At 41.4% G+C, this 23,267-nt stretch overlaps 1 protein-coding gene across 1 annotated transcript in view; it reads left to right on the top strand.

The window, feature by feature from the left end:
* Window positions 1-14,874, top strand: part of LOC311148563 (volume-regulated anion channel subunit LRRC8C-like) — a 47,579-nt gene extending 32,705 nt beyond the window's left edge. Inside the window, exons 3-7 of the mRNA XM_084185548.1 lie at window positions 10,418-10,807; window positions 10,944-11,548; window positions 11,703-12,024; window positions 12,389-12,751; window positions 12,982-14,874. Of these exons, the coding sequence (XP_084041674.1) occupies window positions 10,418-10,807; window positions 10,944-11,548; window positions 11,703-12,024; window positions 12,389-12,751; window positions 12,982-13,548 (2,247 nt within the window). The 3' untranslated portion in view covers window positions 13,549-14,874. The remainder of the gene's footprint in view (window positions 1-10,417; window positions 10,808-10,943; window positions 11,549-11,702; window positions 12,025-12,388; window positions 12,752-12,981) is intronic.
* The last annotated feature ends 8,393 nt before the right edge of the window (window positions 14,875-23,267 follow it).

Genomic DNA, 23,267 nt, shown 5'->3' on the forward strand with positions numbered 1-23,267 from the left:
CAGATTCGTCCGTCGGACTGCCAGATGGTGAAGCGTGATTCATCACTCCAGAGAACGTGTTTCCACTGCTCTAGAGTCCAATAGTGGAGAGCTTTACACCACTCTAGCCGATGCTTGGCATTGCGCATGGTGATGTTAGGCTTGTGTGCGGCTGCTCGGCCATGGAAACCCATTTCATGAAGCTCCCTATGAACAGTTATTGTGCTGAAGTTGCTTCCAGAGGCAGTTTGGAACTCTGTAGTGAGTTTTGCAACCGAGGACAGACAATGTTTATGCGCTAAGCGCTTCAGCACACGGCGGTCCCGTTCTGTGAGCTTGTGTGGCCTACCACTTCGCGGTTGAGCAGTTGTTGCTCCTAGACGTTTCCACTTTACAATAAGAGCACTTACAGTTCACCAAGGCAGCTCTATCAGGGCATACATTTGACTAACTGACTTTTTGGAAAGGTGGCATGTTGAACGTCACTGAGCTCTTCAGTAAAACCATTCTACTGCCAATGTTTGTCTATGGAGATTGCTTGGGTGTGTGCTAAAGTGTATACACCTTTCAGCAACAGGTTTGGCTGAAATAGCCAAATCCACTCATTTGAAGGGGTGTCCACATACTTTCGTGTGTATACATAGTGTATTTCTGAGCACCTCCAAGATATGATATCTACTAATGGTCTAGTTACTGTACTTTAGACAGAAACTACAGTAGGGTGATTGGGCATATTCCGCGAAATATATACGTCCTGTAATTTCTATGATATTGTATGACCGCTATTCCATTCATAATGTAATGTAATATAATCTATCATACTAAATGAAGGGAACAGATTTACTTACCAAATCCTAATAATTTCCCTGAGACAAGGTTGACAAAACACCACCCATCTGATGACTTCCATTTAGTTTATATGGGTGAACTGCAGCCATGTCAAAGCAGACTGTTTACTGGCCCTAATTATTAAATTTCCTGGCTTTATGGGACCGTGTGTCTCAGTTTAGAGTAGTGGGGGTAAACACTGGCTCTGCCAAAGGGACATTTTTTTTTTTTAAAGTGAGAAGCCAATTAATAGCTCTACATACAGTGAGGGGAAAAAACTTTTTGATCCCCTGCTGATTTTGTACGTTTGCCCACTGACAAAGACATGATCAGTCAATAATTTGAATGGTAGGTTTATTTGAACAGTGAGAGACAGAATAACAACAACAAAATCCAGAAAAACGCATGTCAAAAATGTCATAAATTGATTTTCATTTTAATGAGGGAAATAAGTATTTGACCCCTCTGCAAAACATGACTATTACTTGGTGGCAAAACCCAAACCAAAGGTCAGACGTTTCTTGTAGTTGGCCACCAGGTTTGCACACATCTCAGGAGGGATTTTGTCCCACTCCTCTTTGCAGATCTTCTCCAAGTCATTAAGGTTTCGAGGCTGACGTTTGGCAACTCGAACCTTCAGCTCCTTCCACAGATTTTCTATGGGATTAAGGTCTGGAGACTGGCTAGGCCACTCCAGGACCTTTAATGTGCTTCTTCTTGAGCCACTCCTTTGTTGCCTTGGCCGTGTGTTTTGGGTCATTGTCATGCTGGAATACCCATCCACGACCCATTTTCAATGCCCTGGCTGAGGGAAGGCGGTTCTCACCCAAGATTTGACGGTACATGGCCCTGTCCATCGTCCCTTTGATGCGGTGAAGTTGTCCTGTCCCCTTAGCAGAAAAACACCCCCAAAGCATAATGTTTCCACCTCCATGTTTGACGGTGGGGATGGTGTTCTTGGGGTCATAGGCAGCATTCCTCCTCCTCCAAACCTAGCAAGTTGAGTTGATGCCAAAGAGCTCCATTTTGGTCTCATCTGACCACAACACTTTCACCCAGTTCTCCTCTGAATCATTCAGATGTTCATTGGCAAACTTCAGACGGGCCTGTATATGTGCTTTCTTGAGCAGGGGGACCTTGCGGGCGCTGCAGGATTTCAGTCCTTCACGGAGTAGTGTGTTACCAATAGTTTTCTTGGTGACTATGGTCCCAGCTGCCTTGAGATCATTGACAAGATCCTCCCGTGTAGTTCTGGGCTGATTCCTCACCGTTCTCATGATCATTGCAACTCCACGAGGTGAGATCTTGCATGGAGCCCCAGGCCGAGGGAGATTGACAGTTATTTTGTGTTTCTTCCATTTGCGAATACTCGCACCAACTGTTGTCACCTTCTCACCAAGCTGCTTGGCGATGGTCCTGTAGCCCATCCCAGCCTTGTGTAGGTTTACAATCTTGTCCCTGACATCCTTGGAGAGCTCTTTGGTCTTGGCCATGGTGGAGAGTTTGGAATCTGATTGATTGCTTCTGTTGACAGGTGTCTTTTAAACAGGTAACAAGCTGAGATTAGGAGCATTCCCTTTAAGAGTGTGCTCCTAATCTCAGCTCGTTACCTGTATAAAAGACACCTGGGAGCCAGAAATCTTTCTGATTGAGAGGGGGTCAAATACTTATTTCCCTCATTAACATGCAAATCAATTTATAACATTTTTGACATGCGTCTTTCTGGATTTTGTTGTTGTTATTCTGTCTCTCACTGTTCAAATAAACCTACCATTAAAATTATAGACTGATAATTTCTTTGTCAGTGGGCAAATGTACAAAATCAGCAGGGGATCAAATAAATGTTTCCCTCACTGTACCAGCTACTGCATATAGGGAAAGAGGGGGTTGGGGGTGGGGGGGGGATAAAGAGAGAGCACTGAGGGGCATGGAGAAAGAGGAGTGAGAAACGGAGAACATGAGAGAGTAAGAGGGTGAGGGAAAGGAGTGTGTAGGATTCTGCTAATCCTCTCTAGAGACTGTATTTCGTGAGTTAACGTTATTTCTAATAAGGGTTACATGAAGAAAATTTGACCTCTCTGAAATGTAAATGGTTGGCCCCCCCTTAAGCAAAATATATTTGACCTAAACCCTCCCTTTAATGCAAACAAGTGACCCTCCCCTATACCCAAAATAATAACATGTTTACCCTCACTTCTTGGACAGACCAGAGCCTTAGATATGCAGTTTTAGAAACTGTTCTTTATCCTGTAAGCATTACATGATGACAAAGGAATTTTAATAGCGCACAGGGCTACATGCCAGAAGGTTCGCAGATCACCGTGGTTGGACAAACGTTGGGGTGTAAAGATCTCCTTTTATAGTATGAATCTATCATCGTATTTGCAGGTCAGAGGAAAAAATTGCCTTTTGTAAAAATGTCATGCAATTCCACGTAGTTCTGCATATTAGCAGAATATGTTTTTTATACCACACAAATTAGATACATTACAGGTGAAGAATGGACAGAGAAATAGGTCTATGTGTTCATCTTGTCATATTTCTCCAATGCCAAATCTTGTTCGCAACGAAACTGTCCCTGTTTGCAAATAATTAAATCTGAGACTTCATTAGGAATCTGAGCATGGTACTTTCAAAAGTTAGGCCTACCTTTCCACCCCAGACAGAGTAGGCCTACCAACACAGAAAAATATTAGCTTTAACTGCTGGCTAGTCATCTTCCGTGGTTTAACCAAATGAGAAGTGTTTCCCTAAAAACTGTCTGGGTTTAAACATCTTCTATTGTAGGCCTACAGAAAGTGAATAGCTTAATCAGTTGATAGTGACAATTAGATTACTTCCCAAGCAAAGACATCCTCTGTATGTCAAAGAAATGAAACAATGATCTCCCCCATATGCATCGGAGTCAAGTCTTTCCCAGGTATTTTACAGCTTATTTCTACCGTAAAGCATCACGGACCAAAGGGCTGTTATAGATCACTTTAAATAATCGGATCAGTTTTATTTTCTTAAATCTTAAGCCATTAAGGGGTAGGCCTGTGCTTTTTGCCACTTTCTTTAATAAAAGGTAATCCTATGACATACCCCCTCAATTCGAGTCTGTTTTAAGTTAACAGCCCTTCACTGACATGGAGGTTGGCTATTTAAAGAGTGCATGGTGGGTGGCGGAATGGACTAACAAATCTATGGATATATCAACCTATAACCTAATTTTGTCAACAGGTAGGCCTACCTCTTATTTCTTAAATAGGAAGAAATAGGCTCCAACACAAAGCCCTCTTGTTGTTTAGTAAAGTGTAAATAAAATTAAGATAAAAATGAATTATGCCTACTCGAACTTGCCTACTTTCAGCACAATGAGCTGTCCATTTCCAATTTGATTGTGCTGTTGCTTCAAGTTTCAGTACCACAATGCAAGTTACTCAAGTCTTATTGTGAGGTCAATAACTCTGATAAGTTCATCATGGACAATATTTTTTTATATTTTTATAAAATCAATTATTGTAGTAACAAGCTATCAAAGTTGATCTCCGGTCCTCCTTCCGATCTTCGCGCTCTCCTTCTCAAACTGAACAGGCTATAGGCTAGTCCAAGAGTTTTTGGGACTAGGTCTAATAAATACATAAGATGAGGGGCAGCATCGGGCACACTGTATGTATGTATGTATGTATGTATGTATGTATGTATGTATGTATGTATGTATGTATGTATGTATGTATGTATGTATGTATGTATGTATGTATGTATGTATGTATGTATGTATGTATGTATGTATGTATGTATGTATGTATGTATGTATGTATGTATGTATGTATGTATGTATGTATGTATGTATGTATGTATGTATGTATGTATGTATGTATGTATGTATGTATGTATGTATGTATGTATGTATGTATGTATGTATGTATGTATGTATGTATGTATGTATGTATGTATGTATGTATGTATGTATGTATGTATGTATGTATGTATGTATGTATGTATGTATGTATGTATGTATGTATGTATGTATGTATGTATGTATGTATGTATGTATGTATGTATGTATGTATGTATGTATGTATGTATGTATGTATGTATGTATGTATGTATGTATGTATGTATGTATGTATGTATGTATGTATGTATGTATGTATGTATGTATGTATGTATGTATGTATGTATGTATGTATGTATGTATGTATGTATGTATGTATGTATGTATGTATGTATGTATGTATGTATGTATGTATGTATGTATGTATGTATGTATGTATGTATGTATGTATGTATGTATGTATGTATGTATGTATGTATGTATGTATGTATGTATGTATGTATGTATGTATGTATGTATGTATGTATGTATGTATGTATGTATGTATGTATGTATGTATGTATGTATGTATGTATGTATGTATGTATGTATGTATGTATGTATGTATGTATGTATGTATGTATGTATGTATGTATGTATGTATGTATGTATGTATGTATGTATGTATGTATGTATGTATGTATGTATGTATGTATGTATGTATGTATGTATGTATGTATGTATGTATGTATGTATGTATGTATGTATGTATGTATGTATGTATGTATGTATGTATGTATGTATGTATGTATGTATGTATGTATGTATGTATGTATGTATGTATGTATGTATGTATGTATGTATGTATGTATGTATGTATGTATGTATGTATGTATGTATGTATGTATGTATGTATGTATGTATGTATGTATGTATGTATGTATGTATGTATGTATGTATGTATGTATGTATGTATGTATGTATGTATGTATGTATGTATGTATGTATGTATGTATGTATGTATGTATGTATGTATGTATGTATGTATGTATGTATGTATGTATGTATGTATGTATGTATGTATGTATGTATGTATGTATGTATGTATGTATGTATGTATGTATGTATGTATGTATGTATGTATGTATGTATGTATGTATGTATGTATGTATGTATGTATGTATGTATGTATGTCACACACAACCTGTCAAAAGTTTTGATATGTCTACTCATTCAAGGGTTTTTCTTTATTTTTACTATTTTTTACATTGTAGAATAATAGTGAAGACATCAACTATGAAATAACACATATATCATGTAGGAAACAAAAGAGTGTAAAATCAAAATTTGTTTTATATTTGAGATTCTTCAAATAGCCACCCTTTGCCTTGATGACAGCTTTGCACACTCTTGGCATTCTCTCAACCAGCTTCACCTTTCAAAGTTCTTGAAAAGTTCCGTATTGGCTGACCTTCATGTCTTAAAGTAATGATGGACTGTCGTTTCTCTTTGCTTAAGACATGAAAGTCGGTCAATCCAAAAAAATGTCAAGAACTTTGAAAGTTTCTTCATTTGCAGTTGCAAAAACCATCAAGCGCTATGATGAAACTGGCTCTCATAAGAACCGCCACAGGAATGGAAGACCCAGAGTTACCTCTGCTGCAGAGGATAAGTTCATTAGAGTTATCAGCCTCAGAAATTGCAGCACAAATAAATGCTTCACAGAGTTCAAGTAACAGACACATCTCAACATCAACTGTTCAGAGGAGACCGTATGAATCAGGCCTTCATGGTCGAATTGCTGCAAGAAACCACTACTAAAGGACACCAATAAGAAGAGACTTGATTGGGCCAAGAAACACGAGCAATGGACATTAGACCGGTGGAAATGTGTCCTTTGGTCTGGAGTCCAAATTGGAGATTTTTGGTAGGTGAACGGATGATCTCCGCATGTGTGGTTCCCACCGTGAAGCATGGAGGAGATGGTGTGTGGGTGCTTTGCTGGTGACACTGTCTGTGATTTATTTAGAATTCAAGGCACACTTAAACAGCATGGCTACCACAGCATTCTGCAGCGATACACCATCCCATCTGGTTTGGGCTTTGTTTTTCAACAGGACAATGACCAAAAACACACCTCCAGGCTGTGTAAGGGCTATTTGACGAAGAAGGAGAGTGATGGAGTGCTGCATCATATGACCTGGCCTCCCCAATCCCCCGACCTCAACCAAATTGAGATGGTTTTGGATGAGTCGGACCGCTGAGTGAAGGAAAAGCAGCCACAAGTGCTCAGCATATGTGGGAACTCCTTCAAGACTGTTGGAAAAGCATTCCAGGTGAAGCTGGTTGAGAGAATGCCAAGAGTGTGCAAAGCTGTCATCCAGGCAAAGGGTGGCTATTTGAAGAATCTCAAATATAAAATACTTTTTTGGTTACTACATGATTACATATGTGTTATTTCATAGTTTTGATGTCTTCACTGTTATTCTACAATGTAGAAAATAGTAAAAATAAAGAAAAACCCTTGAATGAGTAGGTGTTCTAAAACTTTTGACCGGTAGTGTATACCCTAACAAGCAAACCAAAATGGAATCTGGAAATATTTTTTTTGCCTCTAGTGTAGGAGCTTTTTTTTGCCTCTAGTGTAGATTTTAAAAAATCCTTTGCATTGGACTCATTAAAGAAAAAATCTTTGTCCAGTTCGAGGTGAGTAATCGCTGTTCTGATATCCAGAAGCTCTTTTCGGTCATAAGAGACGGTAGCAGCAACATTATGTACAAAATAAGTTACAAACAATGCGAAAAAACTATCAAAATAGCACAGTTGATCCTTTTATAACTATTCATTAACTATTCTCAAATTGCTTTAAACCAAAACACAGAGTGGTAGAGTTTGTGTGTGTGATTGACATGCATTGTAGTGTTCAATGCTATTATACTTTGCATTCAACAACATTTTTCTCTGAGGCTCCTTCTACGCTGACTAAGTAGCATCTGATAATGTGAGAAGTCTCTCTACATCCACTGAGGTAGTGGAGAGGCACAGACGTATCATCGCAATGTGAGCCAAGGCTGGCATCCTGTCCTGCCTAGCTGCCCACCAGTCCACTGCACTCACTTCCATAGTGTCTGCTTTGCCGATGGCCATGTATCTGTGCCCCTCCTCTGCAGACACCTGACTCAGAGCAGGGATGGCATGGACATACTCCTTAATGTCCTTTCTTGCGCCTACTACTTGGGCTGGATCTAGAACAGTTAGTGACTTGAACAGGTGAAGGCAGGGGTGCTTCTCCAGCACAGTCTGCAGCTTGATTGAACATGCTGCCATGGTAGACTGGAACAACTCTGTGCAGGAGAGCCTGTCTTCCTCTGGAAGCTACCCCAGCAGTTCAGTTGTATGAGGGTGCCAGTCATCAGCCCCAGCTGTTCTACCATACTCAAACTGCATTTGCAGGTCCTCCAGCTTGCTGGATGTTGTTGTGGGCTGTTGGTACAGAGGTCTCCTCCAGCTTTGTCAGGTTAGCCACTATCTCCAGACTATGCTCCACAATGAACACTGCCTGGGTCTTTAGCTGGGCCTTGTGTTCCCTCAGCAGCTCACAAAGGTCCTGGAGACACTTTGCTGTTTCTGGGAAGGTTGTAGTGAAGTCTGTGAGCACATCCATGTACTCTGTCAGGTACTCCACAGCATGTATCCAGGAGACCCACCTGGTCTGCACAGCATACACAGGCATCACAGGAGAATGGCCATTTTCCAGAATGAATTATCTCCGCTCCAGACAATGCTGGGGTGCCTGACAGAACACCTTCTTCACCAGAGCAAATGAATTATCTCCGCTCCAGACAATGCTGGGGTGCCTGACAGAACACCTTCTTCACCAGAGCACACAGCCTGTTCACGTCCTCAAACACCTCTGGAAAAACATTCAGCACCAGGCTCAGGAGATGGGCAAAGCAGGTGACGTGTCCAGAGTTGGAAGAGGCCCTTCAAGATGCTGGTGAAAGCCTTCTTCATGTAGCTAGCTGAGTCGCTTACAAAAGCCCACACATTGTTAAAGTCAACCCCATTGTTGTTGAGACAGGAAATGGCAGCTTGAGACACAGTGGAAAAGTTGACTTTATCCAAGAAAGCCAGGTCTACTACAACAGGTCGCTCACCCACTGGCTGGAGTAGGATGGCGAGTGCACATCTTCCAAAGGCATTGGTCGTCTCATCAAGGATGACATAAATGTCCTTTCCCTCTACAGCATCTTTGATGTCCTGCTCATGTTGTGGATAAAGCTCTGGCAGGTACTCTGTACGCGGATGGGATGACGCTGGGTAGGCCCTCCCTGCTTGCAGTGTTTCTTCAGAAATGTGGAGAACTTGGGCCCCTTCTCAAGAGGTATATATGCTTAGATTAATGTTCTTGTGAAGTCCAAGCTGGACTCCTGTGAAGGGGGTCTTTGACAGACAGGAGGCCAGTGTAGCGAATAATAGTTAAATTCTGGTAAATGTAAGAATTCTCAGGGAGTTCAATAGCAGGCCTACAGTGGATCTCAAGCTTTGAAGCTAAGCACACTCTCTCCTGAAGCGACACACACACACACACACACAGCGCATAAACCTGACACAGAGGCCTGGAACACACAGACAGCCCATAAACCTGACAGTATGTCTCTCTCACAAAGACATTTTCAAACAATGACCAAAAAAAGTAACATGTCTGTGACTTGCTGCTTTTGTAATTCTTAACTTGTCTCTTGTTTTGATAGCTCCACCACGTCACTTTGGTTAACTTGTTAGCTACCTATCATTACCTCAGCTAAGTTAGCTAGCTAGCGTAAATGACGTGATGTAGCTGGAGTGACAACATGGGAAGCTTGCCAGACTAACGTTAGCTAGCAAGCTAACTTGCCACTATGTAGATACAGACAAAAATGTAATTGTCAAGAACAGATATTAGCTAACTAGAACAAACCTATTAGCTAGTTAATATATATGTAGCTAGCTAAAGCATCAGATTTTCGTCGGAATTCTGCGTGCGTGGATTCCGTGCGGTTCTACTAATAAGCAACTAAGTCTAAAACACTGAAATATTTAAATGTCATAAAATACAAATTACATGACCCTCGCCCTGACTAGATTTAAAAAATACTAAACCCTCCCCTTGACTGAAATTGGAAAGCATGACCCTCCCCCATTTTCCTCCAGGTAACCATTCTGTAAATTTGTATCCCTCCCTTAGCAGGTTTGACTTTGTATATCTTCTGTTCTGCCCTGTACTGCTGCAGCACAACCCTGAGACTAATTTCCTCTGGCCCTTAAACCACATGGTCTTTAGGCTATGTCACTGGTCTGATCATAGCAAGAAAAGTACATATTTACGAAGCTGAAGAAGAAAAAGGGATCATTTTTTGTTTTTTCTCTCATTGTAAATACAACACCACAACTTGGATCCATGATTCATCTATGATTTCAATAGAAAGAAAAATAATTTTAATGTTGTAACTAATCTATATGAATAGTAAAAAAATATTGTTTTAAGTGTTATAGCAGGTCAAAGCATAACAAATAATTTGGTGGGACAGTATTGCATTGCATTAGTGAGTCTGTCTCCCTCTTCAGTCTGCCGTGGATAAAACATTAACTGGTTAGTTCCTTTCTGAGTCACATCCTCTACCAGTGAGGTCAGTGTAGGAAATGAGACTGATCATCAGATATTCCCCTCTGTTCGTATTATCACTGTAACAGACTGATTTCAAGTCGCAAGTTTCGATGTTGCTGTGTTGCTTGCTTGATTCTTCTTATTTGTTTTTTGTTTTATTTCAGGTGATGCAGGACAAAATCATCTGCCTTCCCCAGAGAATGTCCATGCCGAACCAAACAATACTCTTACCAAATAAAACCGAGCTGGTCTCACCCGTTGTGTCACAGGATGTGCATGAGATGATGGGCCTGAAAACCAACCTGGACCTCCAGCAGTACAGCTTCATCAACCAGATGTGCTACGAGAAGGCTCTGCACTGGTACGCCAAGTACTTCCCTTACCTGGTCCTTATTCACACCCTGATCTTCATGGTGTGTAGCAACTTCTGGTTCAAGTTCCCAGGCTCTAGCTCTAAGATAGAGCATTTCATCTCCATCTTGGGAAAGTGCTTTGACTCCCCCTGGACTACCAGAGCTCTGTCTGAGGTGTCTGGAGAGAACCCAGAGGAGAAGGTATTGTTTGAATATGTGTGTGTACATGCCTAAAATAATTTTTATTCCAGGACTAGGCTCAATCTGTGTCAGAGAAACCGGACATGTACTGTATATATTTTAAATATGTCAAATAAAGTGCATTAATTCATTGAAGGACAAGAAGAGCAGTGCCAGCAGAGCGATCCTCAACTTGTCTGTAGAGGGGAAGCTGGACAACCTGGAGAAGACCCAGTCCCTCAAATCCATCCCAGAGAAGATCGTAGTGGACAAGCCCACAGCCAGCGCCCTGGAAAAGAAGGAAGGAGAGCAAGCCAAAGCTCTGTTTGAGAAGGTGAAGAAGTTTCGCCTGCACGTCGAGGAGGGGGACATCCTCTATATTATGTATGTTCGCCAGACTGTTCTCAAAGTGATGAAGTTCCTCCTCATCATCGCGTATAACAGTGCGTTAGTCTCTGAGGTACAGATCACAGTGAAGTGCAGTGTGGACATACAGGACATGACGGGATATAAGCATTTCTCCTGTAATCACACCATGGCCCACCTGTTCTCCAAGCTGTCATACTGTTACCTATGCTTCGTGGCTGTGTATGGATTCACCTGCCTCTACACTTCCTACTGGCTCTTCTACCGCTCGCTGAAGGAGTACTCCTTTGAATACGTACGGCAGGAAACGGGAATCGATGACATCCCAGACGTGAAGAATGACTTTGCCTTCATGCTGCATATGATCGACCAGTATGACCCACTGTACTCCAAGAGGTGCGTTGTCTTTTTAATTGTACAAGTAATTTAGCTCTTCATTGCTATTGATAAGTATGCAATGCCTCCAATTGTAAAAGTTTCCTTTGCCCATCCATGGACAATAAAGTCATCTTTGTCTTCATCTTCTTCTCTCTTTCGCTCTCCCTCTCAGATTCGCAGTGTTCCTGTCGGAGGTCAGTGAAAACAAACTAAAACAGCTGAACCTGAACCATGAGTGGACGCCAGAGAAGCTGCGTCAGAGACTGCTGACCAACCACAACAACAGACTGGAGCTGCAGCTCTTCATGCTGTCTGGGCTTCCGGACACCATCTTCGAGGTGACAGAGCTCCAGTCCCTAAAGCTAGAGATCATCAACAACGTAACCATCCCAGCCTCCATCGCCCAGCTTGAAGACCTTCAGGAGCTTTCTCTGTATCAGTGTTATTTAAAGATCCACGCCACAGCCACCTCCTTCCTCAAGGAGAACCTCAAGGTATGCTATTCTACCGTATGCTATTTTCGTAGTCTTTTGGTATGGCATGTTTTTAGTTTTTTTTATGGCTGCTGGCGCTGTATTCTGTTTTTGTCTCGTACAATATGTGTATTTTGTCTGTATTTGTTATTGACATGACATTTCCCCTCAGGGATTAATAGGTGAGGAGTATTTCTGTCTGTAATTAAGCCCTTTTGTGGGGAGAAACTCATTCTTTGGCTGCCCAGTCATGTGAAATCCATAAATTAGGGCCTAATTAATTTATTTCAATTGACTGAAATTCCTTCTATGAACTGTAACTCAGTAAAATCTTTGAAGTTGTTGCATGTTGCGTTTTATATTTTTGTATATCTATCTATCTAAGGTGCTCAGGGTGAAGTTCGACGATAGCAGGGAGCTGCCTCATTGGCTGTACCATCTGCGGAATCTAGAGGAGCTCTACCTCATTGGCTCACTGAGTCCTGACGCTTCTAAAAATGTGGTTCTGGAGTCCCTGAGGGAGCTGAAGAATCTGAAGACCCTATCGCTCAAAAGTAACTTTACAAAGATCCCCCAGTCCGTCGTGGACGTGTCCAGCCACCTGCAGAGGCTGTACGTCTACAACGACGGCACTAAGCTGGTGATGCTCAACAATTTGAAGAAGATGGTGAACCTGACTGAACTGGAGCTGGTGCACTGTGACCTGGAACGCATCCCACATGCTGTCTTCAGCCTCACGAACCTACAGGTATGATATGCTGTACTTTGACTGTCTGCTACCTGAGTGGTCCACAATGGGGTTTTTAAATGTGTAATGAGTTATTCCTTTCAGCTCCTAGTGGCGCAAATGGCTTCAATGGTGCATCTCCAGTTAACTCTGTTCTGGGTGGTTTTCTTGACCTCAAATATGCTAAATGTATTGCCAATTGCTGTAATATTGTGGAGTGACACTTAAAATAAAATGTTCTAACTCTACAGGAGTTGGACCTGAAAGAAAACAACCTGCACTCCATCGAGGAGATAGTCAGCTGCCAGCACCTCCGCAAACTGACGTGCCTGAAACTCTGGCACAACAGTATCTGCTACATCCCAGAACACATCAAGAAGCTGGGCAGCCTAGAGCGCCTCTACTTTAGCCACAACAAGATTGAGATCTTGCCCTCGCACCTGTTCTTATGCAACAAGCTTCGTTACCTGGACCTGTCCAACAACGACATCCGGTTCATTCCGCCGGAGATCGGCGTCCTACAGAGTCTTCAGTACTTCTCTGTCACATGCAACAAGATCGAGAACCTCCCAGACGAGCTGTTCTTTTGCAAGAAGCTCACAACCCTCAAGCTGGGCAAGAATACGCTGTCGTTGCTCTCACCAAAGATCTCATACCTGGTTCTATTGACACACCTAGAACTGAAGGGCAACCATTTTGAGCTCCTGCCTCCAGAGCTTGGGTTCTGCCGGGCATTGAAGCGCAGCGGCCTAATTGTGGAGGATGCCCTGTTTGAAACCTTGCCTTCGGAAATCAGAGACAAAATGAAGGCTGAGTGAAATGCCTTACAGTATCTGTGCAAAAGGCCCTGGGATAGACTAGCGTCCTTTCCAGGGGGTGTACTTCAAGCTGCATTACACTACATAAACAGGTGATTGGCTCCTGCCGTACGGGCCATTCTGGCTCAGACAAGCCAAGTTACTTATCTGTTCAAAAAGAAAATGCCAATTTTGTCTGACAATCCTAGTCTACCAAAATTGTAGATTTACTGTATTATTAGCACATCATGATCAAACTCTAAGCACTGTACCCTAAGTTTGTTATAGGGGGAAGATGTGATATTCATGGGTGAATGTTTTAGTATTATGTCTGTTTTACTTCATGACAGAAGGGAATATGGCTTTGTTTTAATTTTTAAATGGTTCTTAACAATATAATTAGTCACAGGCAAGGTACAGTATACTTAGCCTGGGTACCAGTCTGTTTGTGCTAACATTCGACTCATTGTACTCCGTCATATGCCAAACATAATGTTTGGCATGACATGGAGTGGCAAGGAATGGAAGGATAGCACAAACAGATATGTTTTCTTCTGTAGTTGCTAATTGACACATGTTAATTAACATAAGCATTTTGCTAATGTTATGCTAATTAAGGCCTGCTTTTTTTATGGCTATTGCATTGCTGCTTGAATACTTTTCATGAGTTTTATATTGTTTGTTTGCCTGCCATATGCTATGCTATGTAGCTGCTAGCCTAGCCTGCTCTAGCTTTGGCCTTCTGTGCCACATGCTATTGCACCCCCTTTTCCATTTGATTTGTTGTATTGCTGCTATATTTATGTATAGCTTTACTCATTTATTTTGCATTTGTATATTACCTTTGATATTCATACAAATTAAGTCAATTAGTTATGCACATTATTGCATGCTATTTGTACCATTCTTTGTCTCCTTTGTAGATAAACCATACATGCATACATGCATACATGCATACATGCATACATACATACAGCCCTGACCTCAACCCCATCGAACACCTTAAGCATGAATTGGAACGCCGACTGCGAGCCAGGCCTAATCGTCCAACATCAGTGCCCGACCTCACTAATGCTCTTGTGGCTGAATGGAAGCAAGTCCCCGAAGCAATGTTCCAACATCAAGTGGAAAGCCTTCCCAGAAGAGTGGAGGCTGTTATAGCAGCAAAGGAGGGACCAACTCCATATTAATGCCCATGATTTTGCAATGAGATGTTCGACGAGCAGGTGTCCACATACTTTTGGTCATGTAGTGTACCTACGTACAAATAATTGTTGAAGACTGGCAACAACTATCAACTGTTCACCTAACTGAACTTGTGCTGATATTAAACTAATCTGAACCTATTCCATGCCATGAACCATCTTCATGTGAATATATATAGACTCATAACTTCATCTCTGCCTCTGTCTGCTCCCTCACCACAGCCCCACAGTAGTTGAGCATCATCCATTCACCAGTCCTACATCTATTCTTTACAGAGAGATTTAATGTTTTATCCTGAAGCGCCTCATATTTGGACTTAATATACTGTTCAAAGATAGATACTGTATACTCCAATGGTTTCTGAAATAACAATGAAGGTAACCAATCACTTGTCTGTGTGAGCCCCAGTTGCAGCACATACTTATTACCCTATTCATTATATTACATTTTTATACTCCATACCCATATCAAAGGCCAAATTATAACCTATACTACAACACTTAATTTGCACTGGAAACTTGTTCCTACATCCATATTTTAAATGAATGCTCTATACCGATTTGATTCTTGAAGAATACAGTGGGGAAAAAAGTATTTAGTCAGCCACCAATTGTGCAAGTTCTCCCACTTAAAAAGATGAGAGAGGCCTGTAATTTTCATCATAGGTACATGTCAACTATGACAGACAAATTGAGATTTTTTTTCTCCAGAAAATCACATTGTAGGATTTTTAATGAATTTATTTGCAAATTATGGTGGAAAATAAGTATTTGGTCACCTACAAACAAGCAAGATTTCTGTCTCTCACAGACCTGTAACTTCTTCTTTAAGAGGCTCCTCTGTCCTCCACTGGTTACCTGTGTTAATGGCACCTGTTTGAACTTGTTATCAGTATAAAAGACACCTGTCCACAACCTCAAACAGTCACACTCCAAACTCCACTATGGCCAAGACCAAAGAGCTGTCAAAGGACACCAGAAACAAAATTGTAGACCTGCACCAGGCTGGGAAGACTGAATCTGCAATAGGTAAGCAGCTTGGTTTGAAGAAATCAACTGTGGGAGCAATTATTAGGAAATGGAAGACATACTAAGACCACTGATAATCTCCCTCGATCTGGGGCTCCACGCAAGATCTCACCCTGTGGGGTCAAAATGATCACAAGAACGGTGAGCAAAAATCCCAGAACCACACGGGGGGACCTAGTGAATGACCTGCAGAGAGCTGGGACCAAAGTAACAAAGCCTACCATCAGTAACACACTACGCCGCCAGGGACTCAAACCTGCAGTGCCAGACGTGTCCCCCTGCTTAAGCCAGTACATGTCCAGGCCCGTCTGAAGTTTGCTAGATGCATTTGGATGATCCAGAAGAGGATTGGGAGAATGTCATATGGTCAGATGAAACCAAAATAGAACTTTTTGGTAAAAACTCAACTCGTCGTGTTTGGAGGACAAAGAATGCTGAGTTGCATCCAAAGAACACCATACCTACTGTGAAGCATGGGGGTGGAAACATCATGCTTTGGGGCTGTTTTTCTGCAAAGGGACCAGGACGACTGATCCGTGTAAAGGAAAGAATGAATGGGGCCATGTATCGTGAGATTTTGAGTGAAAACCTCCTTCCATCAGCAAGGGCATTGAAGATGAAACGTGGCTGGGTTTTTCAGCATGACAATGATCCCAAACACACCGCCCGGGCAACGAAGGAGTGGCTTCGTAAGAAGCATTTCAAGGTCCTGGAGTGGCCTAGCCAGTCTCCAGATCTCAACCCCATAGAAAATCTTTGGAGGGAGTTGAAAGTCCGTGTTGCCCAGCGACAGCCCCAAAACATCACTGCTCTAGAGGAGATCTGCATGGAGGAATGGGCCAAAATACCAGCAACAGTGTGTGAAAACCTTGTGAAGACTTACAGAAAATGTTTGACCTGTGTCATTGCCAACAAAGGGTATATAACAAAGTATTGAGAAACTTTTGTTATTGACCAAATACTTATTTTCCACCATAATTTGCAAATAAATTCATTAAAAATCCTACAATGTGATTTTCTGGATTTTTTTTCCTAATTTTGTCTGTCATAGTTGACGTGTACCTATGATGAAAATTACAGGCCTCTCTCATCTTTTTAAGTGGGAGAACTTGCACAATTGGTGGCTGACTAAATACTTTTTTTCCCCCACTGTATAACTTATAGATGACTCATGAGCTTAGTTCAACTGTAGTACCCCATCAGAACCCAACATAAAAGCGTGTTTTACTCCTTTGTTTGTAAACAATGTAAATGTAAACAAACACTATAGCCTCAACATGTTAAAACTATAATGTTGATATTATGGATGATTAGTTCTTGTATCCATAGCTCTGTCCTAGCTTCAAGAACCCAAGTGGGGTATGCCCAATTTACAGCCGACGCTCTGTCTAAACGCAAATACGCCTCACTTTCGATACGATTTTGGAAACCTTTGGAATGTAACGTTCATATAAGTGAGAAATAATCTTTAAAGTACCAAAGATACACTTAGTGTGCACAGTTTAGCAAAGCTGCACCCAGCTGTTTTCACATGCCACCTCGGGCACGACACATCCTCTCACCTTTTGCTCGCATTTCCATTCAACCATTCCATTCAACATTTCCTGTGTTTCTCAAAATACAGCCGGGGGCAGCTTTCCTAAATTGCGTACAGTACGTGTCGTTTATTTTTCTATTTAATTTTGTTTATTTCTCGCTTATATGAGCATTAAATTACAAATGTTTTCAAAACTGTATCGCGTGCGAGGTGTATTTGCGTTTAGACAGAGCATTTGGGTGAAAATCCCCTGAAGCTGCAGACAACTTGTGAATAGACAGTATAATGTTTTAATAACATTTACCATCTATTTGAATGGGCTAGCTCTGTCCATGAGTTTGAGGGTGGTTACATTCTCCATCCCTCTGCTGTTTACCAAATCAGTGGCGGGGTGTCACTTTGTTTGAACTGCAGATTGACCCTTTTAAGCTCAAAGCTTAAACAACATTATTTGATCAGGTCAATAACCACATGCTTGATCATTTCAACCCATGGCTGTTACCTTTTGAGATTATAGAAACACTAAAAAGGGAAATATTGAATCTGAACCACTGTTACTTCTCTACTCAGGTAGTCTCTATATTATATTGAATATTTATAGAACGGTGTAATCGGCCACAAGTGAAATGTGGACTCACTCAGCTGTAGCTGTTCGTCAGTAGCCTGTGGCAATACTATATTTATAAGGAGGGCTAGTTTATTTCAGTTAAGCAACAGTTTACACAAGCTAAAAAAGAGTAAGGAACATATCTTTATTACAATCCACAAAACACCTTGCACATGCCTTTATAGACAGATTTATACTTTTTGGTCCTCAGAGAGGTAAATAAAGTCCATGCCTTAGACATTACAGTGTATCATCAGAGCTGCAGATCACTGCAAAGGTGCCATGGTCAGCTAATATCTTAAAGTATAAAAACAGTACCGTATCTACAGTATTTACGGGTTTATAGTCTAATGCTAAATATTCCCCCCAAATTACTATAGATGGTGATGAAAGATAATAAAAAAGTAAACTACCGGTTAGGGGTGTAACGATTCGTTTTAACAACGATTCGATTTGTATCACGATTCGTGGTTGTCGATACGATTCAAGGACGATATTGGTTCATTTAGAACGATACGATCCGAAACGATTCAGTGACTTGAAATCGATTCAGAAACCTTTTAGCCAAAAATTCAACCAGTGTGACTGAAATAAATACCTGGATACTGGACAGTGCAGGTGAAGTTTCCTAGATTCCTGTTTCTTGTAAGGACCGCAATGGTGGCTTGATAATTTCTCGCTCGTCGGCTTCTCCTCTGTCATCCACCATGCTATGTTTTGTTGTCTTGGCGCCTTTGCGCTGCTGCTGCCGCGATGATGTCACGAATAGGCAGACTGAATCGAGTAATGTTTAAAGCCTTTATCATTAAAAGTGCTAAGAAAAAACATCCATATAAAGTCTGACGTGCTTAAATCCAATGGGTTATTTCCTAGTATCGATACAATCGATTTATTACATTTTAAAACGATGTTAGATCGATATGTTGTCCAAAAGGCCAACTCGCCGAGCACAGATCGATGTAGTTGGATCATAGGAATATAAATCGATACATCGATGTAGTAGATGGATCGTTACACCCCTACTACCGGTCAAAAGTTTTAGAACACCTACTCATTCAAAGTAGGTGTTCTGGGGGGGGAACAGCTCAAATAAGCAAAGAGAAACGACAGTCCATCATTACTTTAAGACATTAAGATCAGTCAATATGGAATATTTCAATAACTTTTAAAGTTTCTTCAAGTGCAGTCGCAAAAACCATCAAGCTCTATGATGAAACTGGCTCTCATGAGGACCGCCAAAGGAATGGAAGACCCAGAGTTATCTCTGCTGCAGAGGATAAGTTCATTAGAGTTACCAGTCTAAGAAATTGCAGCCCAAATAAAAGCTTCACAGTGTTCAAGTAACAGACACATCTCAACATCAACTGTTCAGAGGAGACTGTGTGAATCAGGCCTTCATGGTCGAATTGCTGCAAATAAACCACTACTAAAGGACACCAATAATAAGAAGAGACTTGCTTGGGCCAAGAAACACGAGCAATGGACAGTAGACCGGTGGAAATGTGTATTTTGGTCTGTAGTCCAAATTGGAGGTTTTTGCTTCCAATCGCCGTGTCTTTGTTAGACGCGGTGTGAGTGAACGGATGATCTCTGCATGTTTATTTCACACCGTAAAGCATGGTGGAGGAGGTGTTATGGTGTGGGGGTGCTTTGCTGGTGACACTGTCTGTGATTTATTTAGAATTCAAGGCACACTTAACCAGCATGGCTACCACAGCATTCTGCAGCGATACGCCATCCCATCTGGTTTGGGCTTAGTGGAAAGCATTCCAGGTGAAGCTGGTTGAGAGAATGCCAAGAGTGTTCAAAGCTGTCATCAAGGCAAAGGGTGGCTATTTGAAGAATCTCAAATATAAAATATATTTTCATTTGTGTAACACTTTTTCGGTTACTACCATATGTCATATTTCATAGTTTTGAGGTCTTCACTATTATTCTACAATGTAGAAAATAGTAAAAATAAATAAAAACCCTTGAATGAGTAGGTGTTCTAAAACTTTTGACTGGTAGTGTATACATTTTGTACATGCTTTTTAACAGATCATATTTGCTGTGTTTGGTTATTGATGATGATGATGATGAATAAAAACAACCAGCTGCTTTAAATGAGACGTACTGTTTGTGGCATAAACATTTTGTAGTCTGTGTTATCCCATCCCTGTATAGCATGTTGCATCCCATTTCATATACAGCTGCAGTTCTGTTTCCCTCAGAGAAAGTAAACCAAGTGTTGTGTGTGGAATCAAAGTTGCACCCTAGGTGGCAGTGGTGTGCTTTGAATACGGCCATGTTCAAGTGTCTGAGGGAAACTCTCTATAGTCACCCCATCCTACTTGTTTAGATCAATGGAGCAGACTTTGGTCTATACTTTACTAGCCTTGGATGCCCAGGCTTTGCTGTGAGGTGAAACCTGCTTTCAATATACTTCGTATCCCTCATTTAATCAAGTGTTTCCATTATTTTGGCAGTTACCTGTATATCACCCACACGCCATGGGAAGATCTCAATTGCGTACTCCACACGTCCTCTCTCCTCGCCTCCTTCTCAAAACCCATTGGATGAGAAAGCCAGAGATCCTGCTCCTCTGTCCTTCTCCTCCAATGACTTTGAGAAGAGTGAGGACATGGGGAGTATGCAATTGAGATCTTCCCAATCTCTCATGCCTCCTCTCCGGGGTGATAAGCATGTTGGTGTGCCCTTGTGCCTGATACTGGAGATAAGTCAAGGTGACCTATTGAGAGGAGGAGAGAGAGGGGAAAATAGATGGGGGAGAAGGCAAGTTTATTTGGTTAGTTAGGGCAGGTGAAAGATGTGGCTGTTATTCTCAGGAGGAGATGTGGTCATAGGTATAGAATTACAAGATTCTATTTCTACGGCTGTGTTACTGTATAGTCCCCGTCTAGGGCTATTTGATCAGCCTCATCTGACAAGACCATAGACATATATCCTTGACAAGACAGACTATTTTAAGTCAGAGGGGCATGATGGAGGAGACAAAGAACTGATCGGTGCAGTGGCTACATGGCTACTGCACCTAACATAAATAAATAGAACCGTCATTATACTGAATACTTTTAATGATCATCCAACATAAAATAATAATTCATAACTTTGGCCTTTGTTTATTCAACAGAAGTGCTCCAACATCTCTCTGTTCCATGTTCCTGGCAAGCTGCCCAGTCCAAGACAATGGCTATATTTGTGTTATGTAGCATTTGTTTGGCTCACAAACACAGGGCTTGTTCTATGAAGGGCAATTTACAGAGAACATAATGGCATTCTGAATAGCACATAGGTACAATATTGAGGATCATCATCCAGAGAATAGATAGCTAATGTACTTTATTATCCATTTGATGAGAAATAGAAATGTCTTCTTAACACCACCCCTCCCACATTTTGAGAGTCACCAAATTCCAATCTCCTAACATATATTTAAATAATTTCAAAGCACATTTAGAGAGCTGTTTCAGTAGAGGTCACAGTCATTCATTGTAACATGAGACTGATGTAAGAGAAGAATGCCTTGAAATGTCATGGCTTGTCATGGACTGATCGTAGCTAATTAGGCTACTGGATCTGTACAGGCCACTCATTTTCAAGGCTAAACTTGTGAAAGCATACAGCTGCCTATGTTTTAGCACGATATTCTCTAGTAGCCTACAATCTTGAAATTCCTCTTTCCATGTCAAAACATGTACTAACCATAACACTACCTGCTGCAGGTGTTTTAAGAATAGCTCTATATTTCCCTGTAACTTTTCTGAGACTACTGTGGAGTGGTTGGGGTCTGTGCATTATTTCATGTGTTTAACGGCTTGGTAAACATGGCAGCAGTGAACCAGGTCCTCTGTAGATAGGGTAAAAGGCAGATGCCATGGCTCCTAGGGACAGTGCATTTGATCTTGAGGAATCAACCTACTCTGCAGCACAGGGGAGCGTCTGTGTGTGTATAAGATCTGCCTGAAGTGCACTTTTTATTTTGAGTGGGGTACCAAAATAATCCAGTGGAGTAAGCTACTTTACCTGTATAGGACTAAAATAAATTAACAAAGTCTCCTATGAAGACCAAAACATAAACAATGCAGCAAGAAGAGGACCGAGCACGCCCCCATTCTCATCGACGGGGCTGTAGTGGAGCAGGTTGAGAGCTTCAAGTTCCTTGGTATCCACATCACCAACAAACTAACATGGTCCAAGAACACCAAGACAGTCGTGAAGAGGGCACGACAAAACCTATTCCCCCTAAGGAGATTTGGCATGGGTCCTCAGATCCTCAAAAGATTCTACAGCTGCACCATCGAGAGCATCCTGACTGGTTGCATCACTGCCTGGTATGGCAACTGCTCGGCATCTGACCGCAAGGCACTACAGAGGGTAGTGCGTACGGCCCAGTACATCACTGGGGCCAAGCCTCCTGCCATTCAGGACCTCTACACTAGGCGGTGTCAGAGGAAGGCCCTAAAAATTGTCAAAGACTCCAGCCACCCTAGTCATAGACTGTTCTCTCTGCTACCACACGGCAAGCGGTACCGGAGCGCCAAGTCTAGGTCAAAGAGGCTTCTAAACAGCTTCTACCTCCAAGCCATAAAACTCCTGAACATGTAATCAAATGGCTACCCAGACTATTTGCATTGCCCAACCCCCCCCCCCCCCCCCCCCACCTCTTTTACGCTGCTGCTACTCTCTGTTTATTATGTATGCATAGTCACTTTAATAACTCTACCTACATGTACATATTACCTCAATTACCTCGACTAACCGGTGCCCCTGCACATTGACTCAGTACCGGTACCCCTTGTATATAGCCTCGCTATTGTTATTTTTACTGCTGCTCTTTAATTATCTTACTTTTATTTCATATTATTTTATATTGTATTTTTTTGTGTTCTTTCTTAAAACTGCATTGTTGGTTAAGGCCTTGTAAGTAAGCATTTCACTGTAAGGTCTTACACCTGTTGTATTCGGCGCATGTGACAAATAACATTTGATTTGATTTGGAATAGCTTTTCTGTAAAAATAACATTTAAAAAATGTTATGACAATGTAATACAACCAAGCTTTTATAAGTCGTTTACAATCAATGGGTGGATTTGCAGAAGGATATTTTATAGATTGTGTGTGAGAGTGAGCGTGTGTGTGCGCGTGCGAACGTGTGAGTGAGAGAGCCTGTGTGTATGCGTCCGCCCTACAGGCTTCAGTTCACACTTCACACCTTTGCCTGACTGGCAGCAGAGTTGAGACTTGTCTTGTTTTTGAGACATGATTGGTTGATACAGTGATGCCAAAGATGGTTCGGTAAAGCTATTGGACTAGCCTAGGATACATTTAATATTTATTTCCTGTGCACTCCGTGTCCCAT

The sequence above is a fragment of the Coregonus lavaretus genome, assembly GCF_964263955.1.
Source record: "Coregonus lavaretus genome assembly, chromosome: 21".
Lineage (NCBI taxonomy): Eukaryota > Metazoa > Chordata > Actinopteri > Salmoniformes > Salmonidae > Coregonus > Coregonus lavaretus.